The sequence below is a fragment of the Amblyraja radiata genome, chromosome 7 (assembly GCF_010909765.2).
Source record: "Amblyraja radiata isolate CabotCenter1 chromosome 7, sAmbRad1.1.pri, whole genome shotgun sequence".
In the NCBI taxonomy this organism is placed as follows: domain Eukaryota; kingdom Metazoa; phylum Chordata; class Chondrichthyes; order Rajiformes; family Rajidae; genus Amblyraja; species Amblyraja radiata.
Genome location: NC_045962.1, coordinates 61,063,516 through 61,080,611, shown reverse-complemented (window position 1 = coordinate 61,080,611; position 17,096 = coordinate 61,063,516). Strand labels below are relative to the sequence as shown.

General features: G+C 43.0%; 1 protein-coding gene and 1 long non-coding RNA gene across 3 annotated transcripts in view; one reads left to right on the top strand and one right to left on the bottom strand.

Moving 5' to 3' along the window:
- rab3gap1 (RAB3 GTPase activating protein catalytic subunit 1) overlaps nt 1-7,196 on the bottom strand; it is a 74,240-nt gene extending 67,044 nt beyond the window's left edge. For both annotated transcript variants that reach the window (XM_033024678.1, XM_033024679.1), the window contains exons 1-5: nt 7,117-7,196; nt 6,949-7,004; nt 3,596-3,671; nt 2,116-2,251; nt 1,505-1,583 (exon numbers count right to left, since the gene is read on the bottom strand). In XM_033024678.1, the coding sequence (XP_032880569.1) occupies nt 1,505-1,583; nt 2,116-2,251; nt 3,596-3,671; nt 6,949-7,004; nt 7,117-7,146 (377 nt within the window). In that variant the 5' untranslated portion in view covers nt 7,147-7,196. The remainder of the gene's footprint in view (nt 1-1,504; nt 1,584-2,115; nt 2,252-3,595; nt 3,672-6,948; nt 7,005-7,116) is intronic.
- Nucleotides 7,197-7,524: 328 nt separating this feature from the next.
- Nucleotides 7,525-15,356, top strand: LOC116975493. Its single transcript, XR_004412636.1, has 3 exons — nt 7,525-7,687; nt 13,733-14,070; nt 15,120-15,356. It is a non-coding gene; the product is annotated as an uncharacterized LOC116975493 (long non-coding RNA).
- Nucleotides 15,357-17,096: the final 1,740 nt, after the last annotated feature.

Sequence of the window (17,096 nt, the reverse complement as noted above, 5' to 3'; positions counted from 1 at the left end):
TGCTCACCTGGATAAGGCGGGAAGCACTGTGAGAGTCATAATTTTTCATTTTCCAGTGCTTTTAACACCATCTGGCCTTCACTGCTAGGGAGCAAACTGACGAAGATGCGGGTGGCACTAAAGGTGTCCTGGATCACCAACTACCTGACTGGACAACCACAGTATGTCAGGCTACAGAAGTGTCTTGGACATGGTAGTGAGCATCCCAGGGGCCCCACAGGAGACAGTCCTCTCTCCCTTCCTGTTCACCATCTACACCTCGTACTTCAGATACAACTCGGACTCCTGCCACCTGCAGATGTTTTCGGATGACTCTGCAACTGTGGGCTGCATCAGAGAGGGGAGGGAAGTTGAATACAGAGGTCTAGTCAATGACTTTGTTGAGTGGTGTGGGCTGAAACCTGTAGCTCAATGCCGACAAGACTGAGGTGTTAGTGGTGGATTTTGCAAGGAGAGGAACACCCCTGTCCCCTGTCTCCATCAAGGGTGTGGTTATGCAGTTTACCAAGGAGTACAAGTAACTTGGAGTTTACCTGGACAGCAAATTGGACTGGTCTAGGAATGCTGAGGTACTGTATAAGAAAGGACAGAGCCATCTGTACTTTCTGAGGAAGCTCCGCTCTTTCAACGTCTGCAGTAAGATGCTGGTGGTGGCCAGTGCCATCTTCTACGCTGTCGTGTGTTGGGGTACCAGGGCGCCAACAGAATCAACAAGCTCATCAGGAAGCCTGGCTCTATCCTGGGAGTGGAGTTGGATTCTTTAGAGGTGGTCTTAGACGGGAGGATGCTCCTCAAACTGCAGAGCATCTTGGAAATACAGGTCAATCTGAGGAGCACCTTCAGCAACAGACTGGTTCCACCAAGATGAGGCACAGAACGTCACAGGAGATGCTTTTATCCCTGTGGCTATCAAACTGTACAACTGCTCCCCCTTCTGTCGTGGGATAGATTGACTCCCCTTCCCCCCCGTTCCCCAATCTTTGCACATCCCCAATCCTGGACTTTCCACTCATCACTTTAATTTCATGTTTCATGTATCATGTTGTGTTTTATGGCTGTTGGCAGACCAATTTCCTTCCTGGGATAAATAAAGTTCTATCATATTGTAGCCCTCACTGCTCCTTTAATAATTAATAAAATATATTTTCACATCCCTAAAAACATCAATTATTTCCTTCCACATTCCAAAGACACGTGGGTTTTGTGGTTTAAGTGGCCTCTGTAAATTTCCCCTGGTGCATAGGGAGTGTATCCGAAAGCGAGATAACCTAGAATTAGTGTGAACGGATCATCAATGGCCGGCATGGAGTCAGTGGGCAGAAATGCTTGTTACCATACTATATCTTTTAATCGATCAATGAATGCACTTAGATAAAATACCTTGCCAATTACCCATCAAAGCATAACTGCTAAAACATAAATGGCCTGAAATATCTATAGTGTCTGTTTCATATAAAATTGTAATTTGCGTGAAGGCAATAAATAGTTTCAAGAACATGCCTACCATCTGACGAGGCAGTGAGCTCTGGGTGGAAAATCATTGCTCATGGATAGCATATCCTGCATTGCTTCAGGAAGAACATCTATTAAAATAAAATTGTAATTTAGAAAATATTTTTTACAAGATAAACATACAGAAGACAGTAATTTCTATGTACAATCATAAACAGTGGTAATTAAGTGAAGATATGGCAGCAGGAGACCAATTGTCAAAAAGCACTGGCACCAACATTTTAAGAGCAGATTAGGAATCTAAAAGCTCTACTTCCACAACATTATTCAAAGATGGATAAAATGTATTCCAATTTCAATTCAATTCAACTTTATTGTCATTGCACAAATACAAGTATAGGTACAACGAAATGCAGTTTAGCGTCTGGTCATAGTCATAGTGCAAGATAGTAGAATTAAAAATAAAAATACAAAGTTGGCATACAATAAAAGTTAAAAAAATACTGGTTAACAATGTGTGGATTGTGGATGAATTAAAACTGATACATAGGCAGATAACTGTATACAAGTATACAAGAATACAACTGTATTCTTTAAAGAGCTCAAATATTTGAGATTCCCATCTACGAATGAGTAAATATAAACATGAGTAGCTAATCATACCTTCCTCAGACACTTCCTTTATGTCTTTATCAGATGAAGATTCTTGTTTGAGGTAATGATGTGTTATGCTGAATTTATAATCTGCAAAAGATATCTCATCAGATTTCTCCTCCCACACTCCAGAGGTTAATTCACCCTGTAAATTCACAAGGTGTAATAGTATAACTATACAGAACATTAATTTAACATAAAATTATAATTGAATTGAAAAGTTTGCAACAGATTCCTGTAAAAAATTCTAATACCAGGGGTTGAGATTGGTCACGAGAAAAGATCTGGAGTAAAGTGACAATTATTCCAATGCTGAAACATTCTTTCTCTCTGTATTACTCATGCTGTGATGCTTCACACATTTATTTTATGCCCAGGATTAAATAAACTCAATATATACGTATGGGAAAAACATTTTAAAATAACTCATGTTCCCATTAACCTAATTCTATTAATTTATCATTGATTTTGTTGTTTGTGATATTTAAATAATTTGGATGTAAACGTTGATCGATTGGTTAGCAAGTTTGCAGACGACACCAAAATTGATGGAGTTGCGAATAGTGAGAAAGGCCTTCGAAGGATACGGCACGATATAGATCGAGCAAGTGTGAGATGTTGCACTGTGGGAGGTTGAAGGTAAGGGGAAAGTATACAGTTAATGGCAAGAGATCTAACATCATGGATGTACAGAGAAAACTTGGGGTCCAAGTCCATAGCTCCCTGAAAATAGCATCACACATGATAGCGTGGTTTAAAAAAAAAGGCATATGGTGTGCTTGCCTTAATCGGTCGGGGCACTGAGGATAAGACTCAGGAAATCATGCTGTGGCTCTTTATGACTTTGGGCAGGCCACATTTGGAGTATTGTATGCAGTTTTGATTGCCCCATAACAAGAAGGATGTGGAAGCTCTGGAGAGGGTGCAGTAGAGATTTATCGGAATGCTGCCTGGATTACAGGGTAATAGCTGCAAGGAGAGGTTAGACAAACCTGTATTGTTTTCTCTGGTGTTGGAGGTTGAGAGGAGAGCTGATAGCAGTATATAAAATTGTGAGAGGCATAGACAGAGTAGACAGTCTGAACTTTTTTGTCAGGGAGGAAATGTCAAAGACTCGAGAGCATAGCTTTACAGTCAGAATGTGAAAGTTGAAAGATGATGTGTGGGGCAAGTTATTTTTAATCACAGAGTATTGCATGCCTGGAACATGCTGCTAAGGGTGGTGATTGAAGCAGATAAGATGGTGGTGTTTAAGAGGAATTCAAACAGGCATATCGTTATACAGGAAATTGATGCATATGGAGCATATACAGAAATGTATATAGATCCTGTGTAGGCAGAGGAGATTAGTATAACCTGGCATCATGTTCGGCACAAACATGATGGGACGAAGGGCCTGTTCCTGTGCTATACTGCCCTATAACCGATGATACAATCTCTTCACAAATTTTGTATGCCAGTTGATTATGACAATGCAACATAAACAGACCTTTTCCAACGGTTTGCTTGCAGTGCTTCCAATCAGTTTCCAATCATTCAGCACTTCTTCAATTTTTGACACAAATCTAGAGTTATGCAAATGAGGAATAAGGGATACATTTTAAATACTCAAAATAGCATTTTTATTGGCATAGACACTATGGGTTGAGTAATCTCTTTCTGTACTTTGAAATTATACGATTCTATGAACTATCATTGATTCTCAAATAAAACAATTCTATAATAAAGCTTTAACAAAATAATTGAAAAGTTATAATTACACAGAAATCCCCACATTATCCACATTTACATAGATATGTTTGACAATGTTCTATAATCAGCAGTATTTATATTCCAAGGATATAGACCAAAGGGCTTAAGATTTGATTGTTTTCAAAATTTCAGAAGATAACATTTTTAGACATTCTATTTCTAATCAATATTTTTTTTTGTACATTTTTGGAGATCTAGGCAGCTTTGGTGTGGCCAGCATTTATTAATTCCTAACTGCCGTGGAGAAAATGATGAACCATTTTATGAACTGCTGCAGTTCTTCTGGTAAGGCTATTCCCACAATGCTCCTGAAGAGGGAGTTCCAAGATGCAGAACATGTGACGGAGAAGAAATTGTACCATTTCCCAATCAGGATGTTGTGAAGCTTTGAGAACAGCGTGCACTTGAAAGCCTATCCTTCTTGGTGACAGTATTGCATGTTTTAGAGGTGCTATCAGAGTAGTTTAGGGAAAAAACTGCACTGCATCTTCTAGTGAAGTCACTGAATGCCAGTGGAAAAGGGAGGAAATTATTGGTACCTGATGTACAACTAAGAATAACTCGGCAGCTGTGTCTTGGACAGTATTGAGCTTCTTGAATTTAGTTGCATTCACCTGGGCAAGTGGACAGCACCCTATCACAGTTCTGATTTGTCCCTCGTATATGGCACATAAAGGCATTGGGGGTTGAGGAGGCAAGTCATTCACCACTGAATACCCAGCCTCCGAATTGTTTTTGTTGCCATGTATTTACATCATTAGTCCAGTTGAATTTCTGGTTTATTGTTAATTGTTGGATGATTTGGCAATATTGTCATTGATTACCAATGCCAGGTGGTTAGCCTCGCTTGTAGGAGATGGTCTTTGTCTAGCATTTATGTACCATTTGTAAAAGCTTTGGCTGGTTGCATGTGAACAATGAATGATTCCAATTACTGAATTTATAGTATAACTGAATGGCTCCAAGGCAATTTCACAGTCAACCACTCTGATGGGACGGGAGTCACATGTCTCCTATTTATAGGGGCGTAGATATAGTGTATGGTTAGTCATTTTTTTCCAGGGTAGGGGAGTCTAAAACTAGAGGACATAGATTTAGGGTGAGAGGAGAAAGATTTAAAGACGACCTAAAGGGCATGATTTTCCACACACAGGTTGATGGATATGTACAAGCTGCAGAGGATGCAGTATAGGTGGGTACAATCAAAATGTTAAAATGACAATTTGATAGATAGATAAAAGTTTAGAACGATGCAACACCTCACACTTATCTGCATTAAACTCCATTAATCATTCCTTAGCCCATTTGCCCAACTGATCAAGATCCTTCTGCAATTTTTCATAATCATCTTCGCTAACTATGATGCCACACACTTTCTGCATTTCTTGCCTTTGTATACCCTATCCGCCAATCAAAAAACCCTCTAACCTATGTTCAACTATCACTAGCCAGGCTTTGTCCCGCCCCCGCCTCTTTTCCCGCTGAGTTACTCCAGCACATTGTGTTCTATCTGAATTATTAGCCCAGGTCTCTGAATTACTAGTCCAATATTTTAACTACTGCATCGCCAAAATGCCCTCCATTTTCAAATCTGCACATAAATAGGTTGTCGTCTAGCAAATTTTTAAAATGATTGTGCACCACTAAACACTTCATTAGAAGTCATCTGTCAAAATAGAAAATGTAAATATGCATAAATCACTAAGTCATACCTGCTTTAATTCATTGTGATCATTTGGTACTATGATTTGCAAGAAAAATAATGAAATTACAAAAAATCTCCAGGCATTGGAGCACATATATAAATGAATTCTGACAGCTTAATGATGGAAAGACTGTGAGGTGAAATCAACATTTATCTTAAACTCCAAAGGATTCAATGCCCAGATACCAGAAATATCTTTGCTATAAAAGATTTGAATCAGATAACAAAGATATGTTCTTTTTGTAAATATTACAACTGAGTATGAAAGTTTTTTATTAATACATTTTACAACATCATAAGAAACCATAATTGATGATATGTTCTTCCAATCTGTAAAACAACCACTAGAAAATCTTGAAATCTGGAATACTCTGTAGTTTCCCGATTGAAAACAATTTACAAAAAATATGAAAATTACTGAACTTCAAGAGAAAATTACAGTGGAAACATCTAATCTTATTGTGATTTGTAAGCATCTTCTAATTGGGCACAGTATTTTGTTTAGATACTAGAACCCGGGGACTTCTAAAGATACTGTACAACAGAAATTACATTTTTGGTTTCTTACATTAAGAGACAGATTTGATGATATATTTAATTTGTTATTGTACCGTAAATACAAATATGGAAATTGCAAGGAAAACGTTGTGGCTAAAATACAATTACTACATGAAACAAATTAAATGCTGAAATGACTTTGGAAGCAAGTAGGTCTCCCAGCTTCAAAAATATAAAAAACTATCCTGAAGATTTATCCAACAACTTAAAGTACTGATTGATCGTCTCTAAATGTCTGAATTTGTTTGCAAGTTCCTCTGAATTTCATGACAACAAATGTCTGCGTACCAATGTAGGGCTCAATAATAATAATCCAAACTGGTCAGGAAGACAAATTAATCTGCAAAGGTACGGCTACTGTCGCCTAAACGTATCTTCCAAAGATACTACCTGGCTCGCTGATTACTCCAGCACTGTGTGTTTTTTATATTGTACGGTTACTTCTCGCCAGCGTCATAACATTTATGCATATGTCAACAGTAAAAACAGCTGCGCCCATCTGCCAGTCCCGGGTCAAAGCCAGGGGTCCGACTGGAGCGGGCAGCGGGTTCAAGCCACCATCACACGACGGCAGAGGGTTCCCAACTGACAGGGGCTAGGACGGGGAAGGGACTTGGTCAGAGGTGAGGTCAGGAGCTGGGACAGTAGCTGGGGTAAGGTCTGGTTCAGAGGCGGGGACGGGCTATGACAGTAGCTCGGGTAAGAACTAAGAAAGAGGCGGGGACACGGGCTGGGGTAGGGGCTAGGACAGCGACTGAGGTCGGGGCAAGGATGTGGACATGGGCAAGGGTCTCGGCCGCCGTCGGCGCCCTTTCACCGTCTCCTACCTCTCCCACTCAGACGCAGTGGTAAAATCCGTGATTTCAAACACTTCCGACTCCGGCTGTCAGTAAAAAAGAGAAAGATGAAGAGATGTGAGGGGAAAAAAAGACCACTTGCAAGTCGAAAACTTAAAATACAGACGGTATATTCTAACATAAAACAGAGATCCTTACATCGCTGTCCGCCGCCATCTTGGAATCCATCTGTTTGAGAACGGTGTATTGTGGGTAACGGAGGCGGCATCGCTATCGCTGACACAGGCCTGAGCAAAGATCTGAGGGAGATGGGGCACTGGCATCATGCAGCTCTGGTACCAAGCAGTACTGGCACCAAGCAGTACTGGCACCAGGCCTGAGGGAGAAGGGGCACTGACACAGGCCTGAGCAAAGATCTGAGGGAGATGGGGCACTGGCATCATGCAGCTCTGGTACCAAGCAGAACTGGCACCAAGCAGTACTGGCACCAGGCCTGAGGGAGAAGGGGCACTGACATCAGGCAGCTCTGGTACCAAGCAGTACTGGCACCAGGCCTGAGGGAGAAGGGGCACTGACACAGGCCTGAGCAAACATCTGAGGGAGAAGGGGCACTGGCATCAGGCAGCTCTGGTACCAAGCAGTACTGGCACCAGGCCTGAGGGAGAAGGGGCACTGGCATCATGCAGCTCTGGTACCAAGCAGTACTGGCACCAGGCCTGAGGGAGATAGGGCACTGACACAGGGCGAGGGAGACAATCCACTGGCACAGGTCCGAGGGAAACTGTATTGGCATCAGCTATCACTATAGCATGTTGCACGTAAGGTCATCGGGTCAAAAGGCGTGACGCACAGAGCAGCTCAGTCCTTCTGGAGGACATGGCAGGCTCCGGCATACACTTAACACACAAAACACATACTTTCTTACCTGTTAAAAAACGCCGAAATGGTCAATTTTTATGCTGTAAATAATTGTGGAGGGTGACTAAGCGCTCTGAACCATATGCTCTAGTATCTTTGCTCTGAACCCGAGCACCAAGGTGTAAGTGGCCGAAGGAGCTCATCCCTCGGGACAGCCCCCATTCTCCCCCCGGGGTCAGTTCTGTCCGGCCACAGCTCCGAGCAGCGGACACACGGGGACGAAAACCCGGCAACGTCCCCATCAGCTGCACCAGAGTTGGGGACAGTCTGGTCCCTCTGCCCACCCAGAGTCACTGACCCCCCCCCCCCCTCTGACCGACCCCCCCATCCCAACCGACCCCCCTCCCCTACCGCGGGAACAGACGGCCCGGGGTCCGCGAGTGTGGAACCAGAGTGTGGAGTCCGGATGCTGGGACAGAAGAAGGGCCGGCTGTACTGGCAGCCATAGTAAATGCTTACCTGACGTTCACCGCGTGTAGTTTAGAAGGCGTTGTGTGGCAACAGTACGGGTCACGGATCGTGACCTCGACTGCCGTGCAACCTCCCTATAAAGTATATAAAGTTATGATAGGCATATATAGGGTAGTCAGTTGGAACCTTTTAACCAAGGTGGATATGTCAAAGACTAGAGGACATAGCTTGAAGGTGAGAGTGGAAAAGGTTTTTTACACAGAGGGTGATGGGTGCCTGGAAGACAATGCCAGGAGTGGTGGTGGAGGCAGAGACGATAGTGGCATATAAGAGACACTTAGATAAGCCAGAGAAGGAGGGAAATGGGTCCGGTGTCGGCAAAGGAGATTACCTTAACTTGGCATCATGTTTAGCATAGCCATTTGTGGGCGAAATGGCCTGCTCCTGTGCTCTCCTGTTTTATGTTCTTGTTTTTGCCTCAACAATTAAAACGACATGAGTGCACAGATTTGCAACACCTGTTGAAATCCTTTACATTTCATTTCATATGTATGTTTCCTTTTTATTAACTCTACAAAATATTGGGGCAGTTCAAATCTGCCTGGGGTAGCAGTGTCCAACATTGAGGCTAACCTGACTTCTTGGACATTTCTCTTTTTGACTACTTCCTTGATACAGAAACATTAAATTTATGAATTTTTTCTATCTTGTACTGTACTGAAATGCATATTCAATGAACACAGAGTTTACTAAATTGATGAATTACTGTATGTGACTAACAAAAAGCTTATGTTTTCCAATGTGATAAAAGGGAAGGATGAGCATTTATATTGTGTGCTTCACTGCCTCAGTATATCTTAAATAGTTTTACAACCATTGAAGTGCTTTTGAAATATCATTACTGATTTATTGTAGACAAAATTGACAGCTTATTTACAAATAATTCTACAGATAGTTATAAGATGTAAAACAAGATGTTTTTGTTACTTTTGTAGTGGCCATTTGGCTTGTTTTGTGTGTCATTAATTATGGCATGTGCCTTTAAATTTTAGACTACCCGTAACTATGTGGGTGGGAATTATGACGTATTCTAGGGCGTGTTTGGAGCTAGGTTTCTTGCGCAGAAGCTTAGTTTTAGTTTAGTTTTGGACTTGCATGAGGAAGACATATCCTTTGACCATGCGGTGTGTAACGGAGACACAAGGAGTTTTCTAACCTTTTAAGCGAGGAGTTTTCTAACCTTTTAAGCGATATGCTGGAGTTTGACGAAGATTATAGTGTACGAGTCGGAAGAAGGTTGGATCTATACCTTATTGTTTTTCATCAACAATGAAGAATCTATTAATCAAAAGATTGTGTTATGAAGATTTATCTGTGAAGAAACTCTGAAGGTCTCTGACGGAAAGCTCAAATGCGTATAACGACATTCTCCTTAATCATGTAGTCCACTTAGTGGCTAGAGGGCGTAATCTCTTGAACGATATAAAAATCTGCCGCTACAACTTTACATTCAAAAGATATATTTATCAAAGATAGCAACAATCACCCCGCTATTCCATGGAGATTACCATGGGATTGTTCACATCTATATATAATTAAAAGTGTCATCTTGACCACTTCCTGTCTGCGCTGTATATTGATTTTAGAAAAAATGCTACCATATATCGCCATGATTTTTGGCCATCTTACTCACTGTCCTCCTCCGCTGAGCAGGCCCTGAGGATTTTTCCCATCGATGAAAAATAAGAAAGTTATGAGTGTTTAAAAAACCTTGAGATCCTCTCGCCTGTCAATCACCGCGATGAAGGTAACGCCCCTTCCGGGGCGGGAGGGAGGCAGGACTATAAAACCCCGGATGCCTGGACGTGACTCAGTCAATCTGCAAGATCGCAAGGGAGAGGCCACGACTCTCATTCTAAGCTGTGAATCAACTGAACTGTGAATCTGCAATGTACTTGCAATAAATGATTTGTTAGCCCTTAATGACAATGCCATGAGCCTGCTACCCTGCCTTTGCTTGAAACTACAATGCTTTATTAGGTCTGACTGTGTTTGGAAGGAATAAATGCTTTATTAGGTCCGACTGTTTGGTTCAAAAGTCCTGCTCATTTCGTGACTTCCGCTTACTGGACAGGTCGCGCTGATAGCGTAATTTCCGGTGAGTGCAGAGGTCGCGCTGATTGAGGAATTTCTGGTAAGTGCAGAGGTCATGCTGATTGCGCAGGTGCCGCGGACTGCGGAAGCCCCAAAGTGGAGAGGCCGCGCTCAGCCATGTGAGTATTCAAGAAAGTTTACTGCCATATAAATGGTGTGTGAGTCAGTGAGTGTGTGCGCGCGCACGCGCGCGCATGCGTGCGTGTTTGTGTGTGGTCTCAGTGACTGAGCTGCCAGCCCAAGAATCCATTCGACCGATTGGGAGCGTGACTTTCAATCTGAAGAAAGGTCTCGACCCGAAACGTCACTCATTCCTTCTCTCCAAAGATGCTGCATGTCCTGCTGAGTTACTCCAGCTTTTTGTGTCTATCTTTGGTTTAGACACAATCATAATCACAATAATACTTTATTAGCCAAGTATGTTTCGCAACATACGAGGAATTTAATTTGCCAAGTCAGTGATACAAATAAAAAGCAATGGAACACACAAAAAACATTTAACATAAACGTCAGTCACTGTGGTGGAACGACAAAAAAAGTTTGAATCTCTTCCCTTCTATTGTCTCCCGTGGTCGGGGGCCTCAAGCCCTCCGTTGACGGGATGATCTTGACTCCCATAGCCGGTGGTCGACCCCTCCTCATCTACTCCCGCATCAGGGGGATATCAGCTCCCCCACGCCAGTGATTGGACCCCGCGTTGGGGCTGGTCAAGCCTCTGCGTCGTTGGAGCTCCCACGAGCCTCTTCCGAGGCTGCAAGCCCTTGATGGTAAAGTCCGCAGGCCGTGGTTGGAGCGATCCCAGGCAAGGGATCGACTCCGATGTTACGTCCACACCCCGTGGTGGGGCACAAAGTCAGTCCGTGGAGGCCTCCAGCTCCACGATGTTAGGCCACAGAGCGACCGGAAAATAATCGCATCTCCAGCAAGGTGAGAAACTGAAAAAAAGCTTCCCCCAACCGCCTCCCCCTTCCCCCACATAAAACAAACCGGAGAACATTTACACAGACTTTTAACACACACTAAAAAATTTAAAAAAACGAAAACCAGACAGACTGTTGGCGGGGCTGCCAATCGTGCGGCGCCCCTGGAGGGTGATAATATAACCAGCATCTGCAGTTCCTTCCTGCACAAGGTTAAATATTTTATTTGAAGGATGGTGCTTCCAATGGATTGATATGTTTGTATAGATTGTGTGATGATTTGGTTTGACCTTTTTCTTTAGCACCAGATTGTGCTCTTCTGCAGGCTTGTTTTATGCCAATTACCTGATTTTTTTGAGGTGGGGTACAGATTGGCACAATGTTACACTCAATTATTAAGGTTCAATGGTACTTTATTGTCACATGCACTTAGATACAGTGAGATTCAATATTCCATACAGGTCAGTAAAAATCTTACTATTTATAGGCACAATCATACTCAAGTACAAAAGTGTAAGAATAGTAGATTACATTCGAACATGCTAAAAATGATGTCATTCTATTTCTAATGAGTACATGTGTAGATTTTCTCCTTCATGAGATAAAGCATTCCTCTGATAAACTGCTCCATCTTGTGACTCATCCAGAAACTGCAAAAAATAATCTAAAAATGGCAAGAATGGGAAGGCAGATAATTATCAGGTTAATAATTATGTCAGGTTAGGAAAAGGGGAAGTGCAACGACACCTGGGTGTCCTAGTGCATCAGTCACTGAAAGTAAGCATACAGGTACAACAGGCAGTGAAGAAAGCTAATGGCATGTTGGCTTCCATAACGAGAGGAGTATAGGAGCAAAGAGGTCCTTCTGCATTTGTACAGGGCCCTGGTGAGGCCACACCTGGGGAATTGTGTGCAGTTTTGGTCTCCTAATTTGAGGAAGGACATTCTTGCTATTGAGGGAGTGTAGCGTAGGTTCACGAGGTTAATTCCCAAGATGGCGGGACTGCCATATGATGATAAAATGGAGCGACTGAGCTTGTATTCACTGGAGTTTAGAAGGATGAGAGGGAATCTTATAGAAACATATAGAATTATTAAGGGATTGGGCACGCTTGATGCAGGAAACATGTTCCCGATGTTGGGGGAGTCATGGCTGATGTATCTCTCCCTCCTAACCCCATTCTCCTGCCTTTTCCCCATAAACCCTGACACCCGTACTAATCAAGAATCTGTCTATCTCTGCCTTAAAATATCTATTGACGGCCTCCACAGCCTTCTGTGGCAAAGAATTCCACAGATTCACCACCCTCTGACCAAATAAATTCCTCATCTATTTCCATAAGGAACGGCCTTTAATTCTGAGGCTATGACCTCTAGTCCTAGACTCTCCCACTAGTGGAAACATCCTCTCCATATGCACTCCATCCAAGCCTTTCACTATTCGGTACGTTTCAATAAGGTCCCCCTCATTCTTCTAAACTCCAGCGAGAACAGGCCCAATACTGTCAAATGCTCATCATATGTTAACCCCCTCATTCCTGGAATAATTCTTGTAAACCTCCTCTGAACCCTCACCAGGACCAGTACATCCTTCCTCAAACATGGTGCCCAAAATTACTCACAATACTCCATGTGCGGCCTGACCAGCGCCTTATAGAATCTCACATTCTTCTTCTTAAGCCCTTTGCTCCTCTAGGGAGCATAGGCCATTGACAAATGTCCTCCACCTCACTCAGTTTTTTTCGAGATCTCCCCAGTTGAGCCCACTCTCAGACATTTTTGTCTGGACACCTCTTCTCCAGCTGTTGCTGGGGCAACCTCTTTTCCTTTTTCCTTGGGGGTTCCATTTCAGGGCTTGCCGGGTGATGTTTGTATCAGGGTTTCTGAGGGTGTGTCCAATTCAACTGCATTTTCTCCTTTGAATTTATAAATCAATGGGCTCCTGGCTTGTTCTATTCCACAGGTCCACATTGCTTACTTTGGCTCTCCACCAGATGTTAAGTATTCTCCTAAGGCAGGTGTTAATGAATGTTTGCAGCCTGTTTGTAGTGTGTTTTGTTGTTTTCCATGTCTCTGATCCATACAGCATCACCTGTTTAACATTTGAGTTAAAGGTGTGTATTTTGGTGTTGATTGAGATGTGTTTTGAACTTCCTGAACATGTTAAACACCACCCTAGCCTTATTGATTCTATTTTTAATGTCTGCCTCTGCCCCTCCGGTGATGTCCACAACACTGCTTAGGTATGTGAATGTTTCTACCTCCTCTAGAGCAGTGCTGTGCATAAGGATAGGGTTGCTGGATTTGGAGTGGATCCTCATCACCTGTTTCTTTGCTGTATTGGGTGTAAGACCAAGTTTTGTTGAAGCTTGTGAGAGTCTGATGGTCTTCTTCTGCATTTGTATCTTCAGATGAGTCCTTTCAACCATATTGGAAGAAGAAGAGTAAGTTACCAGTGAAGAAGTGCAATATTAAGGATGTGAAGAAACAATCTGGACAAAACCATGACCGGAAACCAAAGTCAAACTTGGAAAGGGAAGATTTTCCCCACCATGTATCGATGTCAGTATAAGGGTTGCTGTGCTGTTTACAGAGGAGTTGAGGGACTTAAGAAACACATAAAAGAGCAGCATGAAGAGGTGTGTGAAAGACCTTGCCCCCACCCAGGATGTTCTAGGTGTTTCTGATTGATCGCTACCTGCAGTGCCATGTAAAGCTGATCCATACAGAAGAAAGAACATCTTTATAGGTATGTTACAAAACTTACCTTCAGCGGCGCTGCAGTTCTGCCGCTGCCCGTGTGCGCGACTTTGGCGCCTTTGAGAGGGGGGCGGGTTTAAAATGCAATTTTTCTGCAGCCTATTCAAATCGATCTTTGTTGGGCTGTTTAGTTGCTAAAGAAAAATCGCTTTGACTGCCGTTTTATTACCTTTATTAAAATTAGCGCTGGATAATTTAATTGTTAGAGTAAATTAAAAATCATCTTCTAAAGCCGTGAACACCGACAACGGGACGGATCTCATGTAGGGGACAAGGCAAGGTAGGCTGTTTATTTTTACATTAAAAAGTGCTTCTTAAGATGCCTTTAATCAAAATTTTAAGTTGCGAGAAGGTGACTTGGAGCCCATCCGAACCGGCAGTATTTTTCATGCCGACATGGGCTTCAAATTCACTGCAACCGCAACGTTCCAAACCAGCGCGTTCCACAAAATCCCACTCGCAAGATGATTTAAATGGCCATTAATTTACAGCAATTAAACACTAAATTCCTTCCATTTGGCCTATAAATTTATGATAATGAGATTTTAAAATCATGTTATATTGTGAATTCTTGTGTGAATGTTATTTGGACATTTAGGCTATTTAAAAATGTAAATCTTTTCTTAAGAAATTGATAGATGTTTAGATTTAGTAATTGAATTTTGGAATTAGCTACAATTGGGTAACTAACTAATTATATGCTTTAATTTCATGTTATCCAAGTAAGATTGTTTAATATTTGTTTCAGAATGCTTCAATCTATAATAACTGAAAATTTATTTCAGTTCTCTTAATTTTTAATAAAGTTATGGCCATTTGACTGTCCTTGATCACAGCTTTTGTGTTGTCAACGGAAAAGCAATAGGGAACAAGATGCTAATTTCTGAGTATGAAAATGACCATAACTTTTTTAATACTGAAGATATGAAATTGAATTAGGTGGCAAATTAAACTTCTTTTTATGCTTTATCTGATGGGATAAATTGCAAACCTGATTTTTTAAACCTCAAAATTTTGTAACATTGCTAATCTTTACAGATCAGGAGGAAGTGCAAAGCCTTTGGTCACAACTTCGGAAAGACAAACCACATTTGATCAACAATCTTGAAGCATTTTGAGCTCTATCGTATGACCAAGGATTTAGAGAGAGAGAAGCTGAACATTTTGAAACAGATGGACATCTTGAAAGAGATTATGCATAACCCTATCGAGGAAGACAATGACTCAGAACTGGTGAGTAATCAGTGTGATGACAATCAGGACATTGATGAGGATGGCAATGGTGATGTTTCTGATAAGGACAATTGCCGTTTTGTTCCCAACCCTGACCAGATCGATGCGATGGTAACACCAGAGGAGACAACTGCAAGTACAACTTTGACAACAAAATCCCAGATATCAATGACATGTGCACCGAGAACAGCGCCATCAGTGAGACTGACCTGAGGAAGTTCCAAAGGGGACGATGCAGATCATTCCTAACTGGGTAATGCGCAACAAAGGCAGGGAATTACTACAGACCGCCAACTCTGACCCTGGCCTTGCTGTCGGATTTGAGGAGTTCAACATCATCAACTTCAGTGACACCTTCTACGTCAACACAGACCACAATCTACGGAGGCTTTATCTTTGGCTTTCAGTCCAGCAGCCACTTCTACGTGGTTATGTGGAAGCAGGCCACCCAAACCCACTGGGAGGAGAAGCTGTCCAAACCCATGGATACGCTAGCGTCTAGATCAAGGTGTTGAACCCCACCACGGGCAGAGAGGGGGGAGCAACTGTGACATAATTGACAACCATCCTGATGAAGCTTGTTTAAGGTCCTTGTTTAAGAAACAAACTTTGACAGTAGGGATCCTTCATTATGTTGCTGGCTCTGGATCTGCATCTCCTGGTGTATAGGTCTTGCATGGGGGTAAGTGTAGTTCCCATAGTGCGTTCGGCCGAACGCACTACTCTCTGCAGAGCCTTCCTGTCCTGGCCAGAATAGTTCCCAAACCAGATTGAGATGTTACCGGACAAGATGCTTTCTACAGCCCCAGAGTAGAAGCACTCGAGGATCCTCAGAGAGACTCTGAAATTCCTCAGCTGCCTGAGGTGGTAAAGGCGCTGCCTTGCCTTACTCACCAGTGCGGCAGTGTGTGTTGTCTATGTCAGATCCTCTGTGATGTGGTCTCCCAGGTATTTTAAGCTGCTCACCCTATCCACAGTAGTCCCATTTATCTCCAGTGGCATGTAGGTCCTCAGATGCTGAGTCTTTCTAAAGTCTACAATCAGCTCCTTAGTTTTTGTGACATTCAAGAGGAGGCTGTTGGCCTGACACCAGAGTGCCAGATCAGCCGCATTCTCCTGGTAGGCCTTCTCATCGTTATTGGAAATCAGGCCCACCACCACAGGGTCATCAGCAAACTTGATGATGGAGTTGGAGCTGAACCTGGCCACAAAGTCATGTGTGTACAGGGAGTACAGTAGGGGGCTAAGGACACAACCCTGGGGGGGGGGGTCATGTGTTCAGGGTGAGGGGGTTGGAGGTACGTCTCCCCATCTTGACCACCTGGGGCCTGGCGGTCAGAAAGTCCAGGACCCGGGCACACAGGGGAGTGTTCAGCCCCGGTTCCAGCAGCTTCTCAGCAAGTCTGATGGGGACTATGGTATTGAAAGCTGAACTGAAATCAACGAACAGCATCCTCACATAGCCCCCCTTCTGGCTGTCAAGGTGAGAGAGAGTGATGTGCAGAACCTGGGAGACCGCATCATCCGTGGATCTGTTCGGACGGTATGCGAACTGCAGCGAGTCCATGGTACGAGGGAGGAAGACGCAGATGTGGTTCTTGATCAGCCTCTCGAAGCATTTCATGACTACCGAGGTGAGGGCCACCGGTCATAGTCATTCAAGCAAGCTGGAGAGGCATTCTTAGGCACTGGTACAATGGTGGATCTTTTGAATGTCCTTCCTGAAATTAGGGGACCAAAACTGCTCACAATACTCCAGGTGTGGTCTCACTAGTGCCCTAT